Source organism: Petaurus breviceps, unplaced genomic scaffold (assembly GCF_028583685.1).
Source record: "Petaurus breviceps papuanus isolate PSGF00001 unplaced genomic scaffold, PetGlider_PUasm1.0 90925, whole genome shotgun sequence".
Lineage (NCBI taxonomy): Eukaryota > Metazoa > Chordata > Mammalia > Diprotodontia > Petauridae > Petaurus > Petaurus breviceps.
Window position 1 is genome coordinate 7,340,918 of NW_027187380.1, and position 23,046 is coordinate 7,363,963.

A 23,046-nucleotide genomic window follows, 5' to 3' on the forward strand; every position below is an offset into this window, starting at 1 on the left:
CTCAAAGAGGTAAATTGCCAAAAGATTAGAGTACCTTTCTCAAAATTCATTCCTGTGTTTCTGGCCATGCCCATTTCTGATTGTTAAGCCACTGTCTAGGCAATGATTGTAGGAAAGATTTTTTTTTTTATCAGGTAGGCAAACTGTGCTATACAGAAAGTTAAGACCAGAATTACAAAAACTCAGAGTTTAAAGACCTCCAATGAAGTAGGAAACTATTATCTCTTGAAGTAGTTCATCTTACTTTTAGATAGTTTCAATAGTTTGGAAGTTTTTCCTGATCCTAAATACTAGGTGTTTAAAAAAAAATAAGCAAGGGGCGGCCAGGTGGCTCAGCAAGTAAGAGCACCGGTTCCAGCGTTGGGATGACCTGGGGATCGAATCTGGGCTCAGACACTTAGCACCACACCCAGAAATAACTGGCCGTGAAACCTTGAGCAAGTTACTTAATCCCCGATTGCTTAATAAAAAAAAAAAATAAGCAGCCTACCCTCGGGTACATGAAGCTTCTGTGGTAAATGGATGGTTTGGCAGTTCACGTTTCTCTATTCTACAATAACTTGTTGAGGAGCTAGCAGATTTCTATGTTGCCCTTGGAACTTCCACAGTGCTCTGCACAGAGTAGCCACTTAATAACTGCTTATTTAGTTGAATTTATTTAAATGAATTTCCTTCTTTTGTGTGTGTGTGTGTGTGGGGGGGAAGAACAGCATTTTTTATTCAGACAATATGTACAAACTTAAAAAAAAGAAACATCATGCCTATCAGGATAAGATGATCACCTGAAATCACCTGCTGATTCAGTTTTTGATAAAACAACCTCAGCTGCCTCTTCCTCTGACTGAAGGGGAGAGCATTAAATTCCTCCCAAATCCTTCTTTTAAAGAGAGTTCTGATCTGAACTTGCCAGATAACATTCCATTTTCCACCAGTAGCTATTTGGTTTTCACTCTATGGAATATCACCGCCCCCTCTCTCAACCCTGCCACTCCAGTTTCCTTTTGCATTGCTTTGAAGGCAGGGACTGTCTTATTTGTATCCTCAGGGCTTATCACAGTGCCTGGCACAGAGCAGGTGTTTAATTAATGTTTATCAAATTGTTCTAAAACAGAAAGCTACTTACAACTCCAATATGACAAAGTAGAACTGAACTCTGAGGGTTGATATCAAGTGCTTTTTGGAAATGCATTTCTGCAAGGCTGAATTTTTCTTGTTTGTAATAAATCATTCCTAATCCATACCTGCAAGTACAAAAAGAGGTGTTATTTCAGTTCAACTGCTAGGGATTTTTAGATGCTAATCTTGCTGAAGAAATAACTACAAATTCATACCCTGGGACTTCAATGAAAAGGAATTAGTCAGCGACAAAACACTGGTGATCCTGTAGTAAGGTGAAAAGCAAACTAGTAAGGTGGGTAGCTAACTAATTTTAGAAACATCTTATTAATAGAGTCCATGCAGTTAGGTACTTGTCTTTAAAATTTTATGAAAAATAAAAAAGTAGAACTTTATTTAGGAAATATTTTAACAAGGATGCAGCACAGTGGCTCACATGTTGAATGTGTTGCAAATCTATGTTTTTAAACTGCCACAGCAATGTAGTTACATGACTCTATCAGGTAAACAGCATTTGTATTTAAAAACAACAGAAAAATATGTTTAATACGATTGTTCATGGGGAATAACCTATATCTGATTGCTTGCCATCCTGAGGACAGAAGGAAAAAAAATTTGGAACTCAAAATCTTATAAAAGTGAATGCTTAAAAAACAACACAAAAACAACTAAGATCAGCTACCTTAAGTATTTAAGCACCAAAATGAAAGAAAAAAAAATTGAATTAAACTATGTAACCGAACAGAAAAAGATGGATTCAAAGCTTTATATATTAATGACTATTTTCAATATCATCAAATTATTATCTCTTATTAACAAAATCTTATTCAACTGAATTACATCAACACTTCCCCTTATCACTTAGTCCTTTAAGTCAATCAGGCAAAACAGTTAAATAGCTGGTTGACAAATATAGTACTGAGGGAAGGAGAGAAAAACAAAAACCTATTCTTTCTTATACTCATAAAAAATAAGACTGGAAAGAATTATTTCCTCAAGGAATATCAAAGAAAGGAAAAACACAGCTTCTATAGAAGTAAATAAACATTAAATGTCATTTGGCTAGAACCACATCAGGAATATTTTTCAATATAGTTGAGCTGCCATTTATCCAGTTGGTGAATTACCTAGGCCCCTTGTTCCTTTCCAGCTTCCTTCCACAACTATTGGTCATTCTAAGGCTTTAATAAAAAGGGAAAAAGGAAAACAACAAACTAACTAATTATTATTAGTTATTAGCAGCCCTCATTAGGACACTTGGTATGGGTAAAGGTTAAAATTTAAATATATGACTAGGCTCAGCTAAGGGTTAGTTTTATATGTGCTTCATATAAGAAAAAAATTAGTTAAACATTTAACCACCACCAAGTGTTACTACATGTAATAAGTTTGATAGGTAATATACAGTTTACTAGATTAAAACAACTTTCAGAAATAATATAACAGAAAAATTTCCAAAATATCAACATTGTCATTAATACGCTGTAATATTTACTTACCATGCATTATAATGTCTAGGATTGACTCTGATTGCATTTCTAAAACAGGCTAATGCTTTATCTAGTTCTTCAGTTAACACAAATTCATGCCCCAGCAGTGTATAGGCATAAGCATAATTTGGATCAACTTGGATAGCTCTCTGGAAGAATTTAATGGCAATATCATGCTCCCTTTGCAAACTGAAACAGTTTCCTGCAGCACACCAGGCCTAATAAAACATAATAAAATATATCTAAGACATGTGTTTACATTACAAAAATATCTAAACTCACAAAAATCCTAAACTCTTTTTATACCATCAAGCTAATTCAATTAGTCAGTGTGAATGGTATTCTTTATCCTAGTGCATCAATCTAAGAGTGTACTGTCACTATGCAAATACTACTGAAATATAAATATGAAAGAGAAGAAAGAATTACTAGTTCTTAATAGGTACTAGGAGGAGTAACTAGGCTTAATAAGTGTTCAGGAATGAAACCAGTGAATGGGCATTTCAACTAAACATGTTCTACTTCATGAAACATGTCAATAATAATAGTAATATGCCAGTCAACTCTTGATTAATAATGAGATTATCTGCCTTGTGATTTACTGATTTTATGGGCCTTCATCTCAACAACTTACATTCAATTCAACAGCACCTACCATGTGCAAGGCACTGTGCTACTCACTATCATGGCACACTTGAATCCTGCATGGGTGCATGGAAATGCACTGTATGAGTCAGAGCTGGAAGGAGTCTTAGGAAACCATCCCTTCCATTTTACAAAGAGGAGACTGAGGCCCAGGGAGATGAAATCATTTGCTCACAGACATACAGACAGAATTAGCAGTTAGTTACGATTTGAGTTTGTATGTGGGTGGAACCAACAGGAAAAGCTACCTGACTGGCCCCCATCTCTGTAGGAACCACTGAGATCTGACTCTACATATAAGTGTTAAAGTCAACATGCCTCTGGTGAATTTTTATCCATGTCAGTTAAGTCCTTTGAAAGAACTGAAAGAGCAACATCTTTTTGAAGATGCCAAAGTGTTGTTGAATAGATCTCCAAGCCTTCTACTCGGTAATTTTCAATCCGTCTCACTTCTGAGAAGATTCGTTCTGCCTGAAATAGGAATGGAAATTAGTCAGAAAGAACAAAACAGAACATCTCAGTGAATAAAGAGCACACTGCTCTAAAGGCACTATCATGCACAATCTTTGTATGTGTACTTCTTATTTCCCAGGCTAGATGATAAGGTCTGATGGAAGGAAAAACATCTTAATTCACCCTTGTATCCTTGGCATGCCCCTAAAGAGGAATTCAATAAGTATTCATTGAATGAAGTACAAGGACTAGAAGGTCAGAGCTCCTCATCAATCTGAAGATTAGCCACTGCACTCATGAGTCTCAGAAATCTGACATTTTCTCCCTGAAGTCTAAGATTTCAATTTACATAAAAATACCCCTACATTCCTACTTTAGTCATCCTTCCTAGGATCCTAGCATTCCAGGCCATCCTTTGTTCAACTGTCAAAATAATATTCCTAAAGCAAAAATCTGTCCATGTTACTTCCCTGCTCAAAAAATCTCCTGAGATTGGTGTCTAAAGGAAAATAATGCTTCTTAGCCTGACATTCAGTGCATTGCACAATGTCCTTTTCTACGCTTATTTCACAATATTCTCCTTCATATACTCTATGTTCCAGTCAGATTTGACTATTTGTTTTTAACAACACGAATAAAAGCATTTATAAAGTGTTTTAAGGTTTGCAAAGGGGCAACTAAGTGGTGCAGTGGATAGGGTGCCAGGCCTGGAGTCAGAAAGACTCATCTTCATGAGTTCAAATCTGGTCTGAGACACTTCCTAGATGTGGGCAAGTCACTTAACCCTGTCTGCCTCAGTTTCCTCATTTGTAAAATAAGCTGAAGAAGGAAATGACAAACAACTCCACTATCTTTGCAAAGAACACCCAAAACGAGTCACAAAGAGTTGGACCTAACTGAACAACAAAGCAAAATAGCAAAATGCTTTGCAAATACTACCTCATTTTATCCTCACAACAACCTTGGGAGGTAGTGCTATTATTACTTCCATTTTATAGATGAAGAAACTGAGGTACAGGGAGGCTAAGTGACTTGCTCAGCATCTCACAGCTAATAAAAGTCTAAGGCTGCATCTGAACATAGGACTTCTTGACTCCAAGTCTAACACTCTATCCACTAAACACTTAGCTCCCCTGATCTTGACACACTATCCCCTGCCTACACCCATTCCCCAAAGGTTATTGCCCATGTCTGGAATGGAGTCAGTTCCTTTTTTCATCACAGTCTGGGTCAGGTGCTTCTCCAAGAAACTTTTCGATACCTCAGAGCAAGCAAAGTGTTCTCTCCCTCCTCAAGTTTTCTTAAAGCACTCTGGATATCTTTTTTTCACTCAGGACACACTACTTTGCATTACACTTATCTATGTACATGTTACAGGGGCCTGTATTACTTTTTATTTTTGTGCCTCTAGCATCTAACACCATGGTTCACACATAGCAATAGTATTCACTTCATAAATGTTTAAGTTAAAATATATTTAAAATTTTATGTCAAGTTTAAACAAGAAGTATTTTGACAATTCTACATGAAATGATAGAAAAATTAAAGAAATAACATCTCCAAACTGAGGATATAACCTGCACTGTGTGTTAGAATAGGATTAACTATATATAGTGATACTATAAATAAAAGTTCATTCAAATGAAATTATTTGGGCTGCACTCATATGCCAGCTATCAGTAAAATCTGTTAAAATTACAAAAGTTTTCAAATATGCTATTTTATTTTAAGATGGAAGATAAGTACAAAAAGTTGGAAATTTTCACTAGCCTACATTAGAAGTCTCTGTGTGTCTGTATGCATGTGTGCACATATGTATTTCTATACTCACCTGCATATATTCTGACAGTTCAAAGTACGCTCTTCCAATCTGGCACAGTACCCAACCAGTATTATAGTGGTGAGAAGGGAGGTGACTCAGTATGTTTATCGCTTCTTTGCAGTTATAGGAACACAAAGCTAAGTAACCTTTCCCCATATCACGAAGAAGGCTCATCAAACCTTCTAGGAGAAAACAATACAGTAAATAAAGTAAAAGGGCACAGTAGAACAGTACATGAATATAGTTACAATGTACTGAAGAGCCTCCTGGTTGTCTAAGGAAGAGGTAGTCAGGTAGCTCAGAAAATAAAAACACTGGGACTGGAATCTGGAAGAGCTGAGTTCAAATTCAGCCTCAGACACTTACTAGCTGTGTGACCCTAGGCAAATCACTTAACCTGTTTGTCTTAATCCATTGGAAAAGGAAATAGCAAACCATTCTAATACCTTTGCCAAGAAAACCCCCTGAACAATACTGATGAGCCATGGTCCATGGGGTCATAAAGAGTTGGACACAACTGAATAACTGGACAACAACTTTTTTTTTTTTAAGCAATTGGGGTTAAGTAACTTGCTCAAAGTTACACGGCCAGTTATTTCTGGGTGTGGTGCTAAGTATCTGAGCCTAGATTTGATCCCCCAGGTCATCCCGACACTGGGGCCAGTGCTCTTACTCGCTGTGCTACCTGGCTGCCCCTGGACAACAACTTCTAAGGAAAGGGTAATTATGGAAGGGCATTTGAATGAAAGTAACATAAATAATTTTAAAGTGACAAGTGAATCTATTTGAAGCAAATATAAAGACATTATAAAAGACTTAAAACAGACCTGCTGCTGCTTTCTGAATAGTGAAAGCTTGGATCTGTGGTGTTACTGTGGATATTTTTCCTTCTGAAATGATAGAAGAGTCCAATTTTGTAATTTCCAGGCTATCATTTATGTTTGGTTGAGTTATTCCTCCTTTATTAGTCTTGCTTTTTGTTTTCCTGTTTGGAATTTTAGGTGGAAACTTCATTTTTAACTTTTTACTATTCTCCTGCAAAAAGAGGGAAAAAAAGACTTTTGGGACACCCTGTATATATACCAGATAACTGGAATATAAACAGATGTGCGTGCTTGAACAAACTTTGCGTTGTCTTCCATGAGTTAAATGGCACTATCTACCAGCTTCTTCCCATGGCTCACTGTGTTTTGTGATACATGGATTTTTACACAAATTTCCCCTCAGAAAAAAAGTTTTTTCATAAAGAATATATTCTTTAGTCACTAATTTTAAATGCAGCAGGTAGACTGACTAATCAAAATCATTATAACCAGTCAAGAGAAGTATAGTTGCTGGTGGCAAATACATCATATACTTGAATTTATCAAAAGAAGAAAAAAAGTATATGAAATACTACATGGGTACTTGAAGGCAAATGAACTAACCATCAGTATTAAGTGACCTTCATTAAGAACCATACAGTTTTTCCCCTCCATGTGTCATAGGATGACTTATAAGGGACCCACAAGGCTTGTCAAAGATAGTTTTTAAGACCTGGCATGGCGGTGCAGACTGGTGGTCCTGGGAGAGGATGGTGGAACTCCTGAGTTTGGGAGCCGAGTATAGTTGCACTAAAGCCAATAAGGTGTCTACATGAAGTCTAGCACTAATATGGCCAGCCCCCAAGAGTGGGGAATCATCTGGCTGTTTAAGGAGGGACAAACTGGTTCAGCTTAGAAACACAGAGCAGTAAAAGTTTCCATATCAGTATTGCCATCAGGCCTGTGAGTGGCAGCTTCACTTTCAGTCTGGGCAACATAGGGAAACCCAGTCTCAAAAACAAACAAAAAACAAAACAAAACCAACAATACCCAAAAAACCCACAGAAATAATGAGAGATAGTTTTGACTATCTAGAATGATTTTAATTTCCAATATGGTCACTTAAAGTAACTACCTACTAGAGATGGAGAACTCAATGAACAAAAATTCTGTAGTGTCGTAAGTATTAAATCAGTTACCTTGGTTGTAGAGCTGTCACTAGTAAAAAGTCGTGAGCTTCTTCGAGGCAGTGCATTGGGTGGAGCAGCAATAGTGGGGCTCAATACCTGAGGTGTTGTACTAATAAAAAAAATTTATTAAAGAAATGATATACTTTAAAAAGTATAACTTAAAAGTTAAAATGCTAATTACTGTTTTAACTCAAAAGATATTAAGAAAATCAGATGTAAACTCAAGGAATGATGACTTTGACTTTTTCCCCTACTTCTATGAAAATGCAATATTTAAATTTTATATATTACAGTAACACTGCCGAGGAACGGCAACCTTTTATTTGAAATTGCCAATCTAAACTTCACAATATATACTAAGACTCTAGGGCAACAAACTCATTCATAATCCATTTTATCTTTATATCCATCTTCAGTATACTAAGGCTGGGCCAAGACCACTTGTTGCTAATGTAAACACTAATGTTAAACATTAAATGTTAAAACATTAATGTTAAATATCATCTCCTCAAAAGAATTCTTCAATCAACACAAATGTATCATCACAAGGATTTTTGTACTTAAGAAAACAGAACTTTTATAGCCCACTAGACTAGGACTCAGATGACCATGCCAAGCTTACAATCCAGCTAAGCTTGGGGTAAGTCATTTAACTGCTCTGAGCCTCAGTTTCCTCATCTGTAAAATGGAGATGCCTCACAAGGCTGCTGTGAGTATCAAATGAAATGATATATGTGAAAAAGCTTTAAAAACTACAAAGTGCTAGACAAATGTAAACTAATATTATGATTAGCCAGTCTGGCATATTTTCACTATATATCAAACTCCAAATTACACAGGGAATCAATGCCTTTGTAAAAACAACACCACTGAATACAGCAAATGTTTATGCCTTGAGTACCCTTCCTTATGAGGCTATGTGTTAGGGACACAAAGATGAAAAAGAACACAATTCCTGCTCTCCAAAGAGCTTACAATCTAGTATATTGTGTTTATGCGTGTGGTGGGGATGGAGGGTTGGGGTGGAAAGAGAAAGGAAGGACAAGACACATACACAAACAGCTAAATGTCTATGTCGGAGAAGTACATAGGAAAGGTAAAAGTGATATGAGAAGAAATGAGGAAACACCTCTAACAAAGTATAAAAGAAGGATTCACAGAAGAGGTGGCAACGTGAAGGAAGAAAAGGGTTTTGGAAGAGGGAGGTGGGGAACAGGGAGTGAATTTTCATCTTAGGCCCACTGAAAGACAGTGGTTAGGCACTATGGACATGATGGCAACATTAAGCCTATGGAGGAAACAGGGTTGTGGCTACAAATTTCTCATAAAAAGAACATTGGTTAAGTGTCCAGGGGCATCAGATATCAAATAGGTAGGGGAAAATGTAGGACAGGTGGAATAGTTATCTTTACCTTTTTAGGAAAATAGGAACAATAGGAAAGTGATCATCTTTATCCATACCCCATTATCTTGTCCTTGGGAATCAGTGGAAAGAGATACAGAAATGGGGGACTATGAACTAAAGAACACTGTTCTAGGGGTGGGGATTGAAGGAAGGGTGCTAAGACAAGGTGCCAAAGAGAAATGTCTTCTTCCTGGTCCAAGACACTGGTGGTTATAAAGTTCCTGGATTACATAGGAAAAAAAAATCGGCAAAATGCCAGGTATTGAGCTTATAAATGTGAAGGTATGGAGTGGGTGAGTTGAAACACTGGGAATGTTATAAGTGCATACATATGAATAGACTGTGCAAATGGGAATATGCATAACTAGAGTCCTGTGAGCACTGCTAAATGGTGACATATTTTTAAAAATCAAAGTTTGAATTAACACCAAAACTCTTAAGCCAAGGTAACCTCATAAGAGGAACACCATCCTAAACCACAACAAAGGTAATTCATCTTTCCCTGCTTCTCAAAATTTGCTCTCTTGAATGTATACACCAATTCTAAATGTTTTTATTCCATCACTGGGGAGATATAAGAAAAATCAGGATGCTGCCCAAATCTAGCTTTATCAGTTGATTCTGGGAGATGAGCATCAAAATTTTGGCTTTTTTTGTTAATGCCCTGTTGTCATGGCTTTCTAACGAAGTCTGAAACGCTCTTATGGTTGTCAACAGATTCTCACGTAGAAGGAATAAAGCACTTTGAGGAAAATTCTGAACATTGCTACGGGACAATTTATATTTGGAGGGAAAAGTAAGCACCTCAAATTGCTTTGGGCAACTTTTTTTTTTGAAGCAGACACTTGGGCTATCTGAATCATACTCAATTCCCCCCCAATTCTAAGAAATTAAACAGGGTTATTGTTAATTAAGTCTTTAATTAACATTTAATATATAGCCATCATAATAGTCTTAGGTTGAATTTTTGATAAAGTATGATTGAATTTTTATACACATTAAGGTACAGAGTTAGAAGAGGCTTGTGACTTACAGGTAAGTTATTAACTTGAGCTTCAATTTCCTCATCTGCAAAATGGGTATAATGGTGTCTTGTGTACTGCCTACATCACAGGAGTTATGAGGACTGAATGTGATAAACTTTATAAACTTTAATGTACAATATAAATATCAGGTATTATTACTTTTATTATATTTATACCTATTTTATGACAGAATATAAGTTTACTATTTGAAGTAATAGGTGTACTGTTCAATTGTTGTTGTATCCTTGTTAGGACATACTGCTATTTACATCTGTGATGTATCTGTTGCCAAATCAGGAATGTAACCCCTATTCATATGTAAGTTCTTTTAAGAAAACTGGAGCCATAATCCAAGGACCTACCTACTGACATAGTTTCCACAAAAATCAAACACTGGGAAGACTGCCAAAAATTTGACCCTTTAAGTAAAACACATGTATCAACAAGCAGAAAATATTTTTATCTGGACAATTTGAAATGGTTTTTTTTGGATATAAATTTACACAATGATCAGTTAGCCTAAAGAGGTTTTAATAAGCTGGTAGTCTTTTATTTTTAATTGCAATAGGCATTCAATGAAAAAAAGGTTTAAAATATACTAGTTATGCAAGTTTAGTCATTTTACTGAAGCAAGGACAGTGTAGTTTTGCTTCAGATTCAATTTAAATTATGTGAAGATGCATTAAAACTCAAAGCTGGGAAATTCTATGTTTTAAAAAGTTATGTGAGAATGCTTAAACACTGGAAAAGTTAAAACCTGCCCTAGATCAAGAAACTATGAAAAACCATGGTACCTCAGGGTGAGAACTACAAAGAAAACTATACAAATGTAGGAGAAAAATACCAATAAATACCTTGTCTGTGGGCCAGAACTTTGTGTTTGTGCAACAAGGATTGGAGTTACCTCTCGACTATTTCCACTCTGTGAGAAGACAGACTTTGTTCCAGCTTGGCTGATTCTGCCAACAGACTGCATAACACAAAATTTTTATGTTTGCTATTGTGGCAATAATCGCACTGTGAATCACAAACTTAGTCATATATTTTTCCAGATACATGTACAAAGGTTTCATCCTATGACCACTGCCATAGCTTAGAGTATTAAATCATTATTTCTATTTCACCTAAGCTCATACATAGATAATATCTTCACCCTCTTCTCAACATATTTGCATCATCTCTAAAGTCAAACACAGAAGGAAACTCCCCTATGCAATCTATACTTAAGGGCAGGGCACAAATGTTCCTAAATTAGAGATACAAGAGAGCCAACAGACTTCCTGCCCTGAAAGGCCTTACAGTTGGGAAGAGGGGACTCTATATATATAAAAAGATAAGGAATAATACAAAGAAGTATCTGCTAAGGGTCAAATAAATATAATAGATAATCAGTACTGCAAAAATTTATGAAGGAGAGATCTCTATGCCAATACTTCCCAATTTCTGAGTAGCGTTGCTCCTGAACTTATCCATTGCTCTCCAGCATCTCCAATCTCTCTCCTTCCACTGACTCTCCTAGATTGGAAAAAACCTTCACTTGACCTTGCTGTTCCCTCTATATGTATTCTATTTCTAGATTTGCTTTCACTGCCAAATTTCTTAAACTAATGTATTATATTTGCTGCTACCATACCCTTTCCCTTCTCCCCACCTTTCCCAGGCCATTTCCCACTCCTTAACCCAATCTTCCATAATTTGATATTGACTGGCCCCCATTACCTTAAAGGCTTATTTTAAGATCACCTTCTGGTTAAATCCAATTTTCTTTTATATGTTTTTGATTCTGCTTGACCTCTTTAGGTCAATATTTGACACTGCTGACCCCACTCCTCTGCCTCTAGACCCTCCACCACAGCCTTTTGGAAAGACTTTTCCACTCCTGACTTTAATAATAAGGACATTATCTTTATTCTTCTATTTCTTCTCCCTAAGGGCACTACCTATTCTTCAGTCCTATGACTACTCTTTTTCTTAACAGGACTCATTTGTTTTCATGGCTTCCCCTCTGTTTGCTGATAATTCCAAATGGTTACCACAAGGCTTGACACCTTTCCCTTATTTCCAACATCCTATAAAGCACAGGATGTCCAATCACCACAAGCTTACCATATTCAACGGCAAGTTCATCATCATTCATGTTCAAACCCTGGAGTCAAAATTGACTTTCTTTCATCTATCAGAAGTGACCTATACTCACTACCAGGTTGGCTATTTTTAGCTATCTTCACCTGAGTGCCTCTACTCTGGCTTGCTCAGCAACAACTCACCAAGATAAGAAGGAAAATAACAGCAGCCAAGGTGCTTATGCTGTATGTGCCTGCTCACTTGTTTGCTTTTTCCCTTTCTTTAATGTCTGTGGTGTTCAGGCAGCTGACAATATTACCTGATCATATGTCTTTCTCTTCCCTTTTCAACTCTTATAGATTTCCTATTTGATGACTTTCTGTATTGATTTTGGATTTCCCACCTTGGTGATCCTTCAATTATCTGTATTCCCTTGTTTTCTATTTATCCTTTGACCTACTGTTTTCTTGACCTCTGCATTTCTTATATATTTAACTTCCTAAACCGCAATTTTAACCCAATTCTTTTGATCTGCTGCCACCCCCTGGTCTGCCAGGATACTTATCTTTTATGACAAATCTGTTAATTCCTTTTTTTGAAATTTCCCATGATGTGCTACCTCATTTCATATTTGGATTACTCTAAAAACCTCTACAAAAAATCTCTTCACTAGCTTCTAAAATACTGATCTCTTTTCCCTCTATACCATTGCTATTAACTCTCCATAAAATATTAATTTCATCACTTTTCTACTATGCTAAAACCCCCCAAAACCCACATACCTACACCCACTGGTTCCACTGTCTATTCTTCTACTTTGCTTTTAAGGCTATCTATGATCTAATGTTACCCTGCTTACTCAAACCTGTCCTACCACTACCTAACATTAAATATCTAGGGCATGGAAAAGGTTGTTTACTTAAAATATCTATTAATTTAAAAACACCAAAACTAAGTACAATTAGTTACTTTTAATTAGATATTAAAATTCATACAGGTCCACAAAATTAGACATTAATTATATTAACTAAAATGGTATTAACTTAAAAAAATTAATTTATAATAGTTTCACCTCAACCTGACCACATCATCACACTTATACATATATTCATCCCTTTTCCCACCTTCTATCTTTCCAAATCTTAGCAGTCCTTCAAGAACTGATCAAGTCAAGGCCTATTTCTCCACAAGGGCTAATGATATTTCCTAAATTATAATCTAACTTCCTTGGGAAGGGAGTGCACTTTATATTTCACTTACAGCACAACTTTATGAGTATATTACAAATTGGCATAGCCATTCAAATACAATAACAATACAATTATAGGCAATTCCTCAACATTGCTAAAGATTTGTCATCACTATCTAAATGACTCCCTAATACTAGAAGTCCTGTCATAGCCATGTGAGCTCCGTGGAGCTTTTTGAAAATCTGTGAGTTCATAAATGGAATGAAGAAAAAATGAACAACAGGAACAGTTTGGGAGAGCTAAGTCCAGGGGATAGCTTACCTGGACAGTGAAGGACACAGGAACCCCTCACACCACCATTTAAAATTAGGCTAACACTGATTAAAATTTTAATTTCACACTGACTGATTTGGAGATTCATTTGGGTTTAAAGATTAGAATTCATTTGAGCTAAAAATACAAATAGCTATAAAAAGAAAAAAAGACAGTCATTCACAATTTAATAAGAAATATCTGAGAAGCTTTTCTCTAATTGGAGACTGGGTGAAAGGAAAGGATTCTTGGATAAAGATAAGGCCCTACAATATGCTAAGTACTGTCCTAAATGCTGTAGATACAAAAACAAGAGAAGACAGGCCCTGCTCCAGAGGAGCTTACATTCTATTGAGGGAGACAACAAATAAGAGTGTGGTATACTGGGAAGGATATTTTGATTTGGAAAGTTAAAGAAATGGTGAGTTGAGACATAGTGGGGTAGACCGACAAAGTGGGTGACTAAAAGCAACATGAGAACACTGGGTACCTGGGAGAGATGGGTAAGAAAAAGGAAGTGAAAAGATACCAATACTAAAACCATTTAATATTTTTTTTTTTGCCTAGGACTATCCACTTGCTTAGGAAGGGAGAAGGAAAGACATTTAATTATCTTTCCCTTCTGGGCATGAACTTCTGGCCTTCAAGACTCCAAACTCAGATTGTTATCACTACAACTGAGCTTTGTTAATGGGCTTTCAAGGGACTAAACTCAGAGAAACTAATTAATAACCAAGTAAAACATAGTCTCCTAAGGGAAAATGTATAGTAAGTTTTAAACAACTAACTTAAATGAGGAACTTCTGGAACACAAGCCATTTATAAACTAGGGGTCTTAGAAACTGGTTTTAATCAACAAACAAATTAATTCTGATTTAATGCATTTATATAGTTCAAATTTTCCTTTAAAAGGGAAAACATTCATGTATAAGTATATATTCTTAGACTGATAATGCATAATTTTTTTATTTAGTCTAGAGAATGGCCCTTGACCTTGCATGAACGGCTCTGATGACCTTTTACTAGTAACTTCAGAAGTTTTAGTACTCATACTTTAGATTATAAATCTTATCATTTTAGAGTTGGAAAGGCTTTTAGAATTCAGACTCCTCATTTTACAGATGAGAAAAACTAAGGCCCAGAGAGTTTAAATCAACCAACAAGTATTTATCCTGTTTCTATTTTGAACTGGATATTCCACAGGCATCTCAAAGTCAACATGTTCAAGAGAACTTCTTATTTTTCCTCCCCAAACCCACCCTTCTTTCAAATTTCTATACGATTTTTTAGGGCAGCACCATTCTTTTAAGTTACTCAGGTTTGCAACCACATTGTTGCCTGAACTAATCACATTCACTCACCCCACATTTTTATCAAATTAATTGCCAAATCTTGCTGTTTCTATCTCTACAACATCTCTCACATATGTACCTTCTCTCCACTTATATAGCCATCACTCTAGTTCAGGCCCTCCTCACCCCTTGCCTAGACTATTATAAGTGTTCTAACTGGTCTCCTGACTCAGGTCTCTCCTCTTTCCAATCTATCCCTTCACATAGCTGCCAAAATGATTTCCCTAAAGTGTACCTACCTTTCTCTTCCCTGACTGCCTCACTCAATAAATTCCAGTAGTTCCATAATTCTAGGATCAAATATTAGTTATCTGACAATTAAAGCTCCCCACAACCTTTTCAGGTTACACATAACTCTTCCACATACTCCTATGGTCCAGGGAGTATGGTCCAACTCCATATTGGCCTCCCTCTTGTTCCTTACAAGGAATGCTTCATTTCTCATCTTTGTGCCTTTGCACTGGCTCTTCCCGATACGTGGATTGCTCTCCCTTATCTGTATCTTTTAATATCCCTGGTTTCCTTTAGGACTCAGCTCAAAAGTATTTTACATGAGGCCTTCCCAGGTCCCCCAAACTGCTATCTTGCCCACTAAGGTTACTTTGCTTTTACTTTTTATGTATCTTCTATGTACCTATTTATATGCACATTGCCACCACACCCCTTCCATTAGAATGCAAACTCCTTAGGACAGGGATGTTTTTGCTTCTTTGTGTCTCCAGCACTAAGCCAGGCAAAAAGCAAGTGCTTAATAAATGTATGTGGGTCAGTTGATTAGCTAAGGTCACATAGTTTTTCTAACTCCTATGCCAACTCTCTTTTCATTAAATCATATTAAGAGCTAAATTGTTTCCTTGATCTATTGGTCTGATTATTGGGTTTGATAAGGTGACAAATTTTTACATATCCTTGTTGAATATGAGTTATATAACTAAAAGTGTGTACAAAGGGTGTACTTAATGTGACTACTCACTAGTTATGTGAGTTTTGTAGGATTTCTTTCAGATTCTTTAATATGAGAAGTATTTAAAATTATTTCTTTCCTGAGGAAAGAATGGAACATACAAGCAATACATTCATTCTGGCTCTAAGACACTTGAAGTAGAAAAAGACCCTTCCACCTAAACCTGTCTATTAATTTAAAAAGACAAAGGCTAAATAAAACTAAACATGATTATATCTAAATTACAAGTACATAAAAATTAGAAATTAACTTTAATACCTAAAATGTTATTAAATTTACTAAAAATTTAAAATGTGGTATTTAACATTTGCAGTAAATTTTTTAGGTTACAGAGGAATTTTATTATTGCTATAAAACTGATGAAAATATGAACAGCAGGCCAAACTCTTAGAGGATATTTTAGCCTTGTATACAAAGTTATCTAAAAATATATTAATTTTGCTAAGAGTGATATTAAGAGTATCACTGTTCTCATAAATAAGTAAGAAAAAATCTGGATATATCAATTAATGAATAAAAATTAACGAACTGTGTGACTGTGGGGTTTTTGTTTTAGACACTAACAATTTATTTAGCTTTGTGTATACGTTAATTAAATTTATAAGAGGAAATCCTGATTTCAAGATCCCAGGTCATCAATATTGCACTCAAGGCAGGCTTCAGACCCTTTTTAATTGTACAATCCTTAAGAGAATGCCATCATCATGTCTTGACATATTCCCTTGCCACAATGGAAAAAACCAAAAAGTGAATTTTCATACTGCTTAAAATACTTATTTTGTAAACTGATTAGAATTTACAACTAATTCTTTTTAAACAACATCAAAACAGCATTTCAAAGGCAAGGTACCTTCTTTGAGGGGGCTCCTGTGGATGGCACATCAATTACAGAAGACGAGTTAGTGTAGTTTTGTAGATATGATCCATCTCCAGGACTTGGAGTTTCTAGTGGCAGTATCCCAAAACTGAGAAGAGGTTGAAATCAAGGTGTCAAAAAGTCATCAAGCCATACATAAAGTAGCAGTATACTTAAAATTAGAAGGTGAAAAAGGAAGAGAATGGTCAATCAGTCTGACTATTTGAGGGGCAGCTTGGCAGTAACTAATGACTGTGAACTGAATTCTACCCGAGACTAAAAATATAGCATGAAAATTAAATTGTATAGCAATTGCTCACAGAAGTAGATGTTTAAAGAGATTTAGAAAATTGCTTTCATAAAACACACTCCATTGATGGAAACAATTTTTCAGGTCATAAGAGTAACTGAACTTCAGTATATATCTGAAAAGAACCTGTTGAGACATCTAATTAGGAGCTCCTGTGGCAACTGAAGCCAAGTATGTAGAGGTCCCTTCCATATATAACCTTGTACCAACATACTCTTGGTTCCTCTGGGGAGAAGGCAACAGTGACTTGCATTTCAATGGTGTATCACAAATTACTATTATAAAAACACACAAACAGTCCCAGTCCCATGGGTTTCAACAGATCTTCAAACTCCTTTCTACTTTCTCCAGCATATTTTGGCAAATTATAATTTGAGAATTACAATTTTATTTCCCCTACTTAGCCATTTAAAAGGTGCAACATTTCAAAAGGTTCATCACTATACACTAAATATATATATATATTTATAGGCATATACTAGTCAAACAATAAACCTGAATGCAATGTCTAAGGCATACTAGTAAGAGTATTTTATCTAACATTTAATAATCCAATTAGAAAAACTGCACTTACTGTACTTAAATTACTTCATTTTCTGAAAATAGAACAAGTACTGGTAGTTGATTCAACATTTGCTTCAATTTTTAGTAGCTCTCAAGTTAACTGCTGTAGTACAGCACAAAGTAAGCACTGTTACCTTACCTTGGAGTTAAAGGGCTAAGAGCAGCTGGTCCTCCTAATAAACTCCGTCCAGTTTTTGGTTTATTTTGAGCCTGTTTAGACAGTATAGTAGTTCCTGTTCCAAGGGGGACAGTGTCTGGTGAAATTACAGCTGAATCAATATAAGACACTGAGGAATCTGTGTTCAAGGAGTACTTTGAATTGGAGGATTCTAAATTCAGTCTGTTTAATTCCTGAAACAGAAAATTTCTACAATAATAACAACAGACACATGTGGTGCTTTATGTGTTTTGCAAACAAGTTTGCAATGCATTTTATATATATGTATATTATTTCATTTGACAATAAACCTCTGAAATTCTAGAAATATCATTTTTATTTTACAGATGAGGAAACCGAGGCCAAGAACCATGACTTGCCCAAGATCACCCTGATAGCAAGTACTGGAGGGGGGACTTGAAGCCAGGCCTTTCTGATTCTTGGTCGTAGCACTCTGCACACAATAACATCCCATCATGTCAACTAAAACATATTAGTTTGTAGCAATGATTCTAATTTGTCTAACATTAAAATTTGACAATAGCTATGTTCAAAAGACTTACAATTGTATCTTGGGGTGTTTCCATCAGAACCGTCTCAGGCTGTCTGTGATATAAATTGTGATTAGATACTAGGGTTGTGCAAGTGTTGGGCAAACAGCTGCTAAAGTTCTGTAACGATGTTAATTTAAATGTTTGGTCAGGATCTGGCTTTTCACCTGTGAAGACAAAAAGACCGCCCCCACAGTAAGGTTATAAAGGTTAAAATCTTTTCAAACTTTAACACAAATAATTTGAATTAATACCTAAGAAGTACACAAGCTTAAGATTCACTGACCATTGCAAATGATTTTGTAATTTTCCATCTTAATCCAACCCCTCCCCATCTTTCAATTGCTCAGACTTGTCTCTAAAATAAAGCTGAAACCAGACTACAATGAGACATTTTTGCCTTTGTTGTTTTTCAGAGAATAGGCTATACACAAGAAGGATAATGGTCACTTAGTTCACAGAAAGCAATTTAATCATTCCTAAAATCCCATAGAGAGAGGTTATGATGTTATAATAAAAATATATCCACATCACATGTCAGACACATGTCTGGAAGCAGCCCACACTCTCAAATGTGGCCCAAACTGGATTAAAATGTAATTGGGAAATATTTAACAAAAATAAAGAAAACAACAAAATACAGATATTATTCATGTGATTTTCTAAGCCAGTATAGTATGAGGCCCATAAATCACGTTGTGTATAGTCTACTGGCCCCTGTTTTCTATTTGAATTTGACATCACTGATCTAGAGGATGTATTTGCCACTTGTTTTCCAGCCATCCTAAAATATTTAGGTACCTCTCCTCCCCACCTAAAGCACAAATTTGTGCTTTGTCCGCATAATGGTTTCAGTCTTTGACATTCTGTGAATATCTTTTATTAGAGGCTAATAAGCTGCATACCCCTACCAGTGCTGTATTCCCAATACCCAAAGCTAGAAATAATATAGTTAACATTAAAAAGTTCTAAATAGTAAAGATTAACAATTTAATATTTCTAACAAATCACCATTAAAAAGGCATAGATGCCCAGAAATAAAAGCAAGGGTAAATTCCTATATCAAGTCTCAACAAACATTTAACCCCAACTGATGATCATGCTTTGAATCTTGTCTCAGCAGGATTTTGGAAAGAAAAACTTTTTCTGTAGATAAATATTTTTCCTCTTAAGAAAAAGAAAAAGCACAGGGGAAAAACAAAAAACCCACCTCTACAAACCTACCTATTTCACATAATGATTCAAAAGGGGACCAGAGGAAAGGATTTAAACTAAGGCTCTTTTGGTAACATTCTGATCCTTTGGCAAGCCGATCTGTCTTGCTGTAGAGAAAAACAAATAGTTTAAACAAGAAAGAGAACCTACAACATTTAGAATAAAGATAATTACGGAATAGAAAAAGATACACCTTATGTAAGCACAAAGGGTCCTCTTCCTCAATGCTTCCCTGAAGTGTCAATTCCCCCTACTTATCACCCTTCAACTATGACTCCAATAGGTCAGTTCAAACCAGCTGTCAGGTGGAAGCACACATACACCTAAATCAGGAGAAACTTGAATAAAATTAAATGAGCTATCCACCACCTCCCTTATACACAAAATACCAGCTTTTCTTTCCTATCAGACACCTAACAAATTCAAGTCCTGAAGGGAAATGATTCATGAAGTACCCAAACCTCATTTTTAACTTCTGGGAAAGACAAGTAGCTATCCTTAAAGTGCCATAATTATAGCATACCTAAAAGGAATATATGTATCACCTGACTTTATGGCGACTATATCTCTTTTATCACAATTGAAGATAACTCTCATGAAAATTTTCTGCTTAAGGAAAGAGAGCAAGAAATTCTGCTGTCCTTACAAAGTAGTTGTTAAAAGGCCTATATTACAGAAACCTTGTGGCCTCAAGACCACATGTGGTCTTCTAGATCCTCAAGTGTGGCCCAGTTGACTGACTCCAAACTTTACAGAATAAATCCCCTTAATAAAAGGATTTGTTCTGTAAAACTTGGGACTCAGTCAAAAGGCCATACCCGAGGACCTAGAAGGCCACATGTGGCCTCAAAGTCACAGGTTCCCCACTCCTGATCTAGGACATATTGATTTGTAAGATAACTTATATTTTACAAACCTTATGGGCTATATAAACATTGGTATTTATTATTGTCAAGATAGGGACTTAAAATGATCTAGGTGTCAGTTATTAAAAAGTTTACGTCTACAGAAAAACGCTAAGATTAGTCACATTTTAGAAGGAGAAAAGAGATATCAAAGAAAACTAAAATGGGAGTAAATCTTGCAAAACTCCAAGGTTTTGTGAAACATCAGATGGCATCCAATCAAAAAGTTTCAAAGGAAAAATTATAATGCTGTTAGCTGAAATGTATAACATCATAAATGGCCACTGTGCCAGAGAATGATGCCAAGCACAAAGTAAATGCTTTGTGTAGAGGTAATTATTGTTAGGCACTTTATAAATATTTATTTAATTGGATTAATAATTGAATTAATTTTCAATAAAACATCTCTTTCCAAGAAGAATTCTAAAGCCCCCAAATCCTCTTTTTCAAAACTGGTAGATAATGGAATCTATAATAAGATGTAAGATAAATGAATAAAAAGTGTATAACAATTGTGGGAAAGGTAAGTTTCTCGGGGGGGGGGGGAAATTCATGTTTTGTAACTCATCCTAATATCAGTTCACAGACAAAAAGGGAACTAATGGACATAATCCACCTAGATTTTTTTTAAAGCTTCTCAAAGCAATATTTCAAAGGTTATTTAAATCCTAACAATAAAGAATTATCACAGAATCATAGGATCACATGAAATAGAGACCAACACAGATACAGAGATACGGATATAGAAGCCATTTAGTCCAATCTCCTAATTTACAGATGGGAGAAGTAAGTCAAGAGAGGAGAAGTATCCAAGGATATGGAGTTAAGAATGATATTTTCATTCATTCACTCATTCATAATGAATGGGTTGAAGGTGGACTAAGTATAAAACAAGAACCTGGTAAGAATGGAAATAACTCAAAACTATAATAAGCTGAGGGGCAGTTAGGTGGCACAGTGAATAGAGTGAAGGGCTGGAAACAGAAAGACTCCTCTTCCTGAGTTCAAATCTGGCTTCAGACACTTACTAGCTGCGTGACCAGGGCAAGGCACTTAATCATGTTTTTCTTAGTTTCCACATCTGTAAAATGAGATAGAGAAGGAAATGGCAAACCACTCCAGTATCTTTGCCAAGAAAACCCCAAATGTGGCCACAAAAAGTCAGACATGACTGAAACAACTGAACAATAAGCTGACGACATATGAATTATGACTGTCAGAGGTATACAATAATTGTCCTGTTTAAGTGTGATGATTTGAATATAAAGGTGGGATTTAAAATAGTCATTTTATAATGAGCCAAAAAGTGATTTACAGGCAATGTAATTAATTACAACCGGCATTTAAGGTTTAAAAAGAGCTTTACATACAGGATATAATCGGATGCTTACAAGAATCTTATAGGCAGGTAGGTGGTGCAGTGGAGAGAGTGCTGGGCCTGGAATCATGAAGACAGGATTTCGAACCTAGCCTCAGACACAGGCTAGATGCGTGGCCCTGGGCAAGTAACCCAACACCTGTCTGTTTCAATTTCCTCTACTGAAACATGGGAATAATAACAGCATCTTCCTCCCAGGGTTGTTGTGAAGAGCAAACGAGACAATATTTGTAAAGTGCTTAGCACGTAGTAGGTGCTTACTAAGTGCTTATTTCCTTCATTACTTTGTTCCTTCCTCCTTCCCTTTCCTATGAGGTAAGTGATTCACGCCTCTGATTCCTAATTCAATATTCTTTACACTAGGAATATGATCAAATAGTTGCTAATTGGAAGCAATTTTCAAATTTAAAACTGGGTGAATTTAACTCAGATGATCACTACATATATTATTTATTGTGCAGAAGAATCTCTTAGAAGAAATAAAGTAGCCTTCATAGTCAACACAAGGGTGAGAAAAGCAGTACCGGGGTATAATCTAAACAATGACAATGATATCTGTTCAAATCCAAAGCAAACCCTTCGATATCAAAGTAATACAAGTCTATGCTCCAATCACTGATGCTGATGAGGCTGAAGTTGATTATTTCTACAAAGACCTACAACATCTTCTAGAAATGACACCAAAAGATGTCACATTCATCATAGGGGACTGGAATGCTAAAGTAGAAAATAAAAAAATAATTGGAACAACAGGGAATTTTGGTCTTGGAGTACAAAATGAAGCAGAGCAAAGACTAAAAGAATTTTGCCAAGATAACTTATTCATAACACTCTTTTCCAACAACCCAAAAGACAACTATACACATAGACATCAATCACAAGATGGTCAATAAAGAAATCAAACTGATTATGTACTTTGCAGTCAAAGGTAGAGAAGCTCTATATAGTTAGGTAAAACAAGACCTGGAACTCACTGGATCAGATCACGAATTTCTTTGTGCAAAATTCAAACTTAAATTGAAGAGAGTAGGGGAAACTATCAGACCATATAGGTATGACCTAAATAATATCCCTTATCAATATGAATTGGAAGTGATGAACAGATTTAAAGGATTAGATCTGGTAGACAGTGTGCCTAAAGAACTATAGACAGAGGATTGTAGCATGGTACAGGAGGCAGCAACAAAAAACATCCCAAAGAAAAAGGAAAAAAAGCAAAATGGCTTCTGATAAGGCTTTACAAATAGCTGAGGAAAGAAGGAAAGCAAAAGAGAAAGGA

General features: G+C 35.8%; 1 protein-coding gene across 5 annotated transcripts in view; it reads right to left on the reverse strand.

Annotated features, from left to right (window-relative positions):
- The window catches only part of CDC27 (cell division cycle 27), a 106,407-nt gene that overhangs the window by 20,180 nt on the left and 63,181 nt on the right, over positions 1-23,046 (reverse strand). For 2 of the 5 annotated variants that reach the window (XM_069076220.1, XM_069076218.1), the window contains exons 5-15: positions 19,494-19,591; positions 18,282-18,436; positions 17,701-17,912; positions 16,682-16,796; positions 10,804-10,919; positions 7,529-7,628; positions 6,354-6,561; positions 5,536-5,705; positions 3,570-3,722; positions 2,616-2,824; positions 1,124-1,241 (exon numbers count right to left, since the gene is read on the reverse strand). In XM_069076220.1, coding sequence (XP_068932321.1) covers positions 1,124-1,241; positions 2,616-2,824; positions 3,570-3,722; positions 5,536-5,705; positions 6,354-6,561; positions 7,529-7,628; positions 10,804-10,919; positions 16,682-16,796; positions 17,701-17,912; positions 18,282-18,436; positions 19,494-19,591 — 1,654 coding nt within the window. Of the gene's footprint in view, positions 1-1,123; positions 1,242-2,615; positions 2,825-3,569; positions 3,723-5,535; positions 5,709-6,353; positions 6,562-7,528; positions 7,629-10,803; positions 10,920-16,681; positions 16,797-17,700; positions 17,913-18,281; positions 18,437-19,493; positions 19,592-23,046 lie in introns of all 5 variants that reach the window. The other 3 variants (XM_069076219.1, XM_069076217.1, XM_069076221.1) reach the window with 2 other exon arrangements.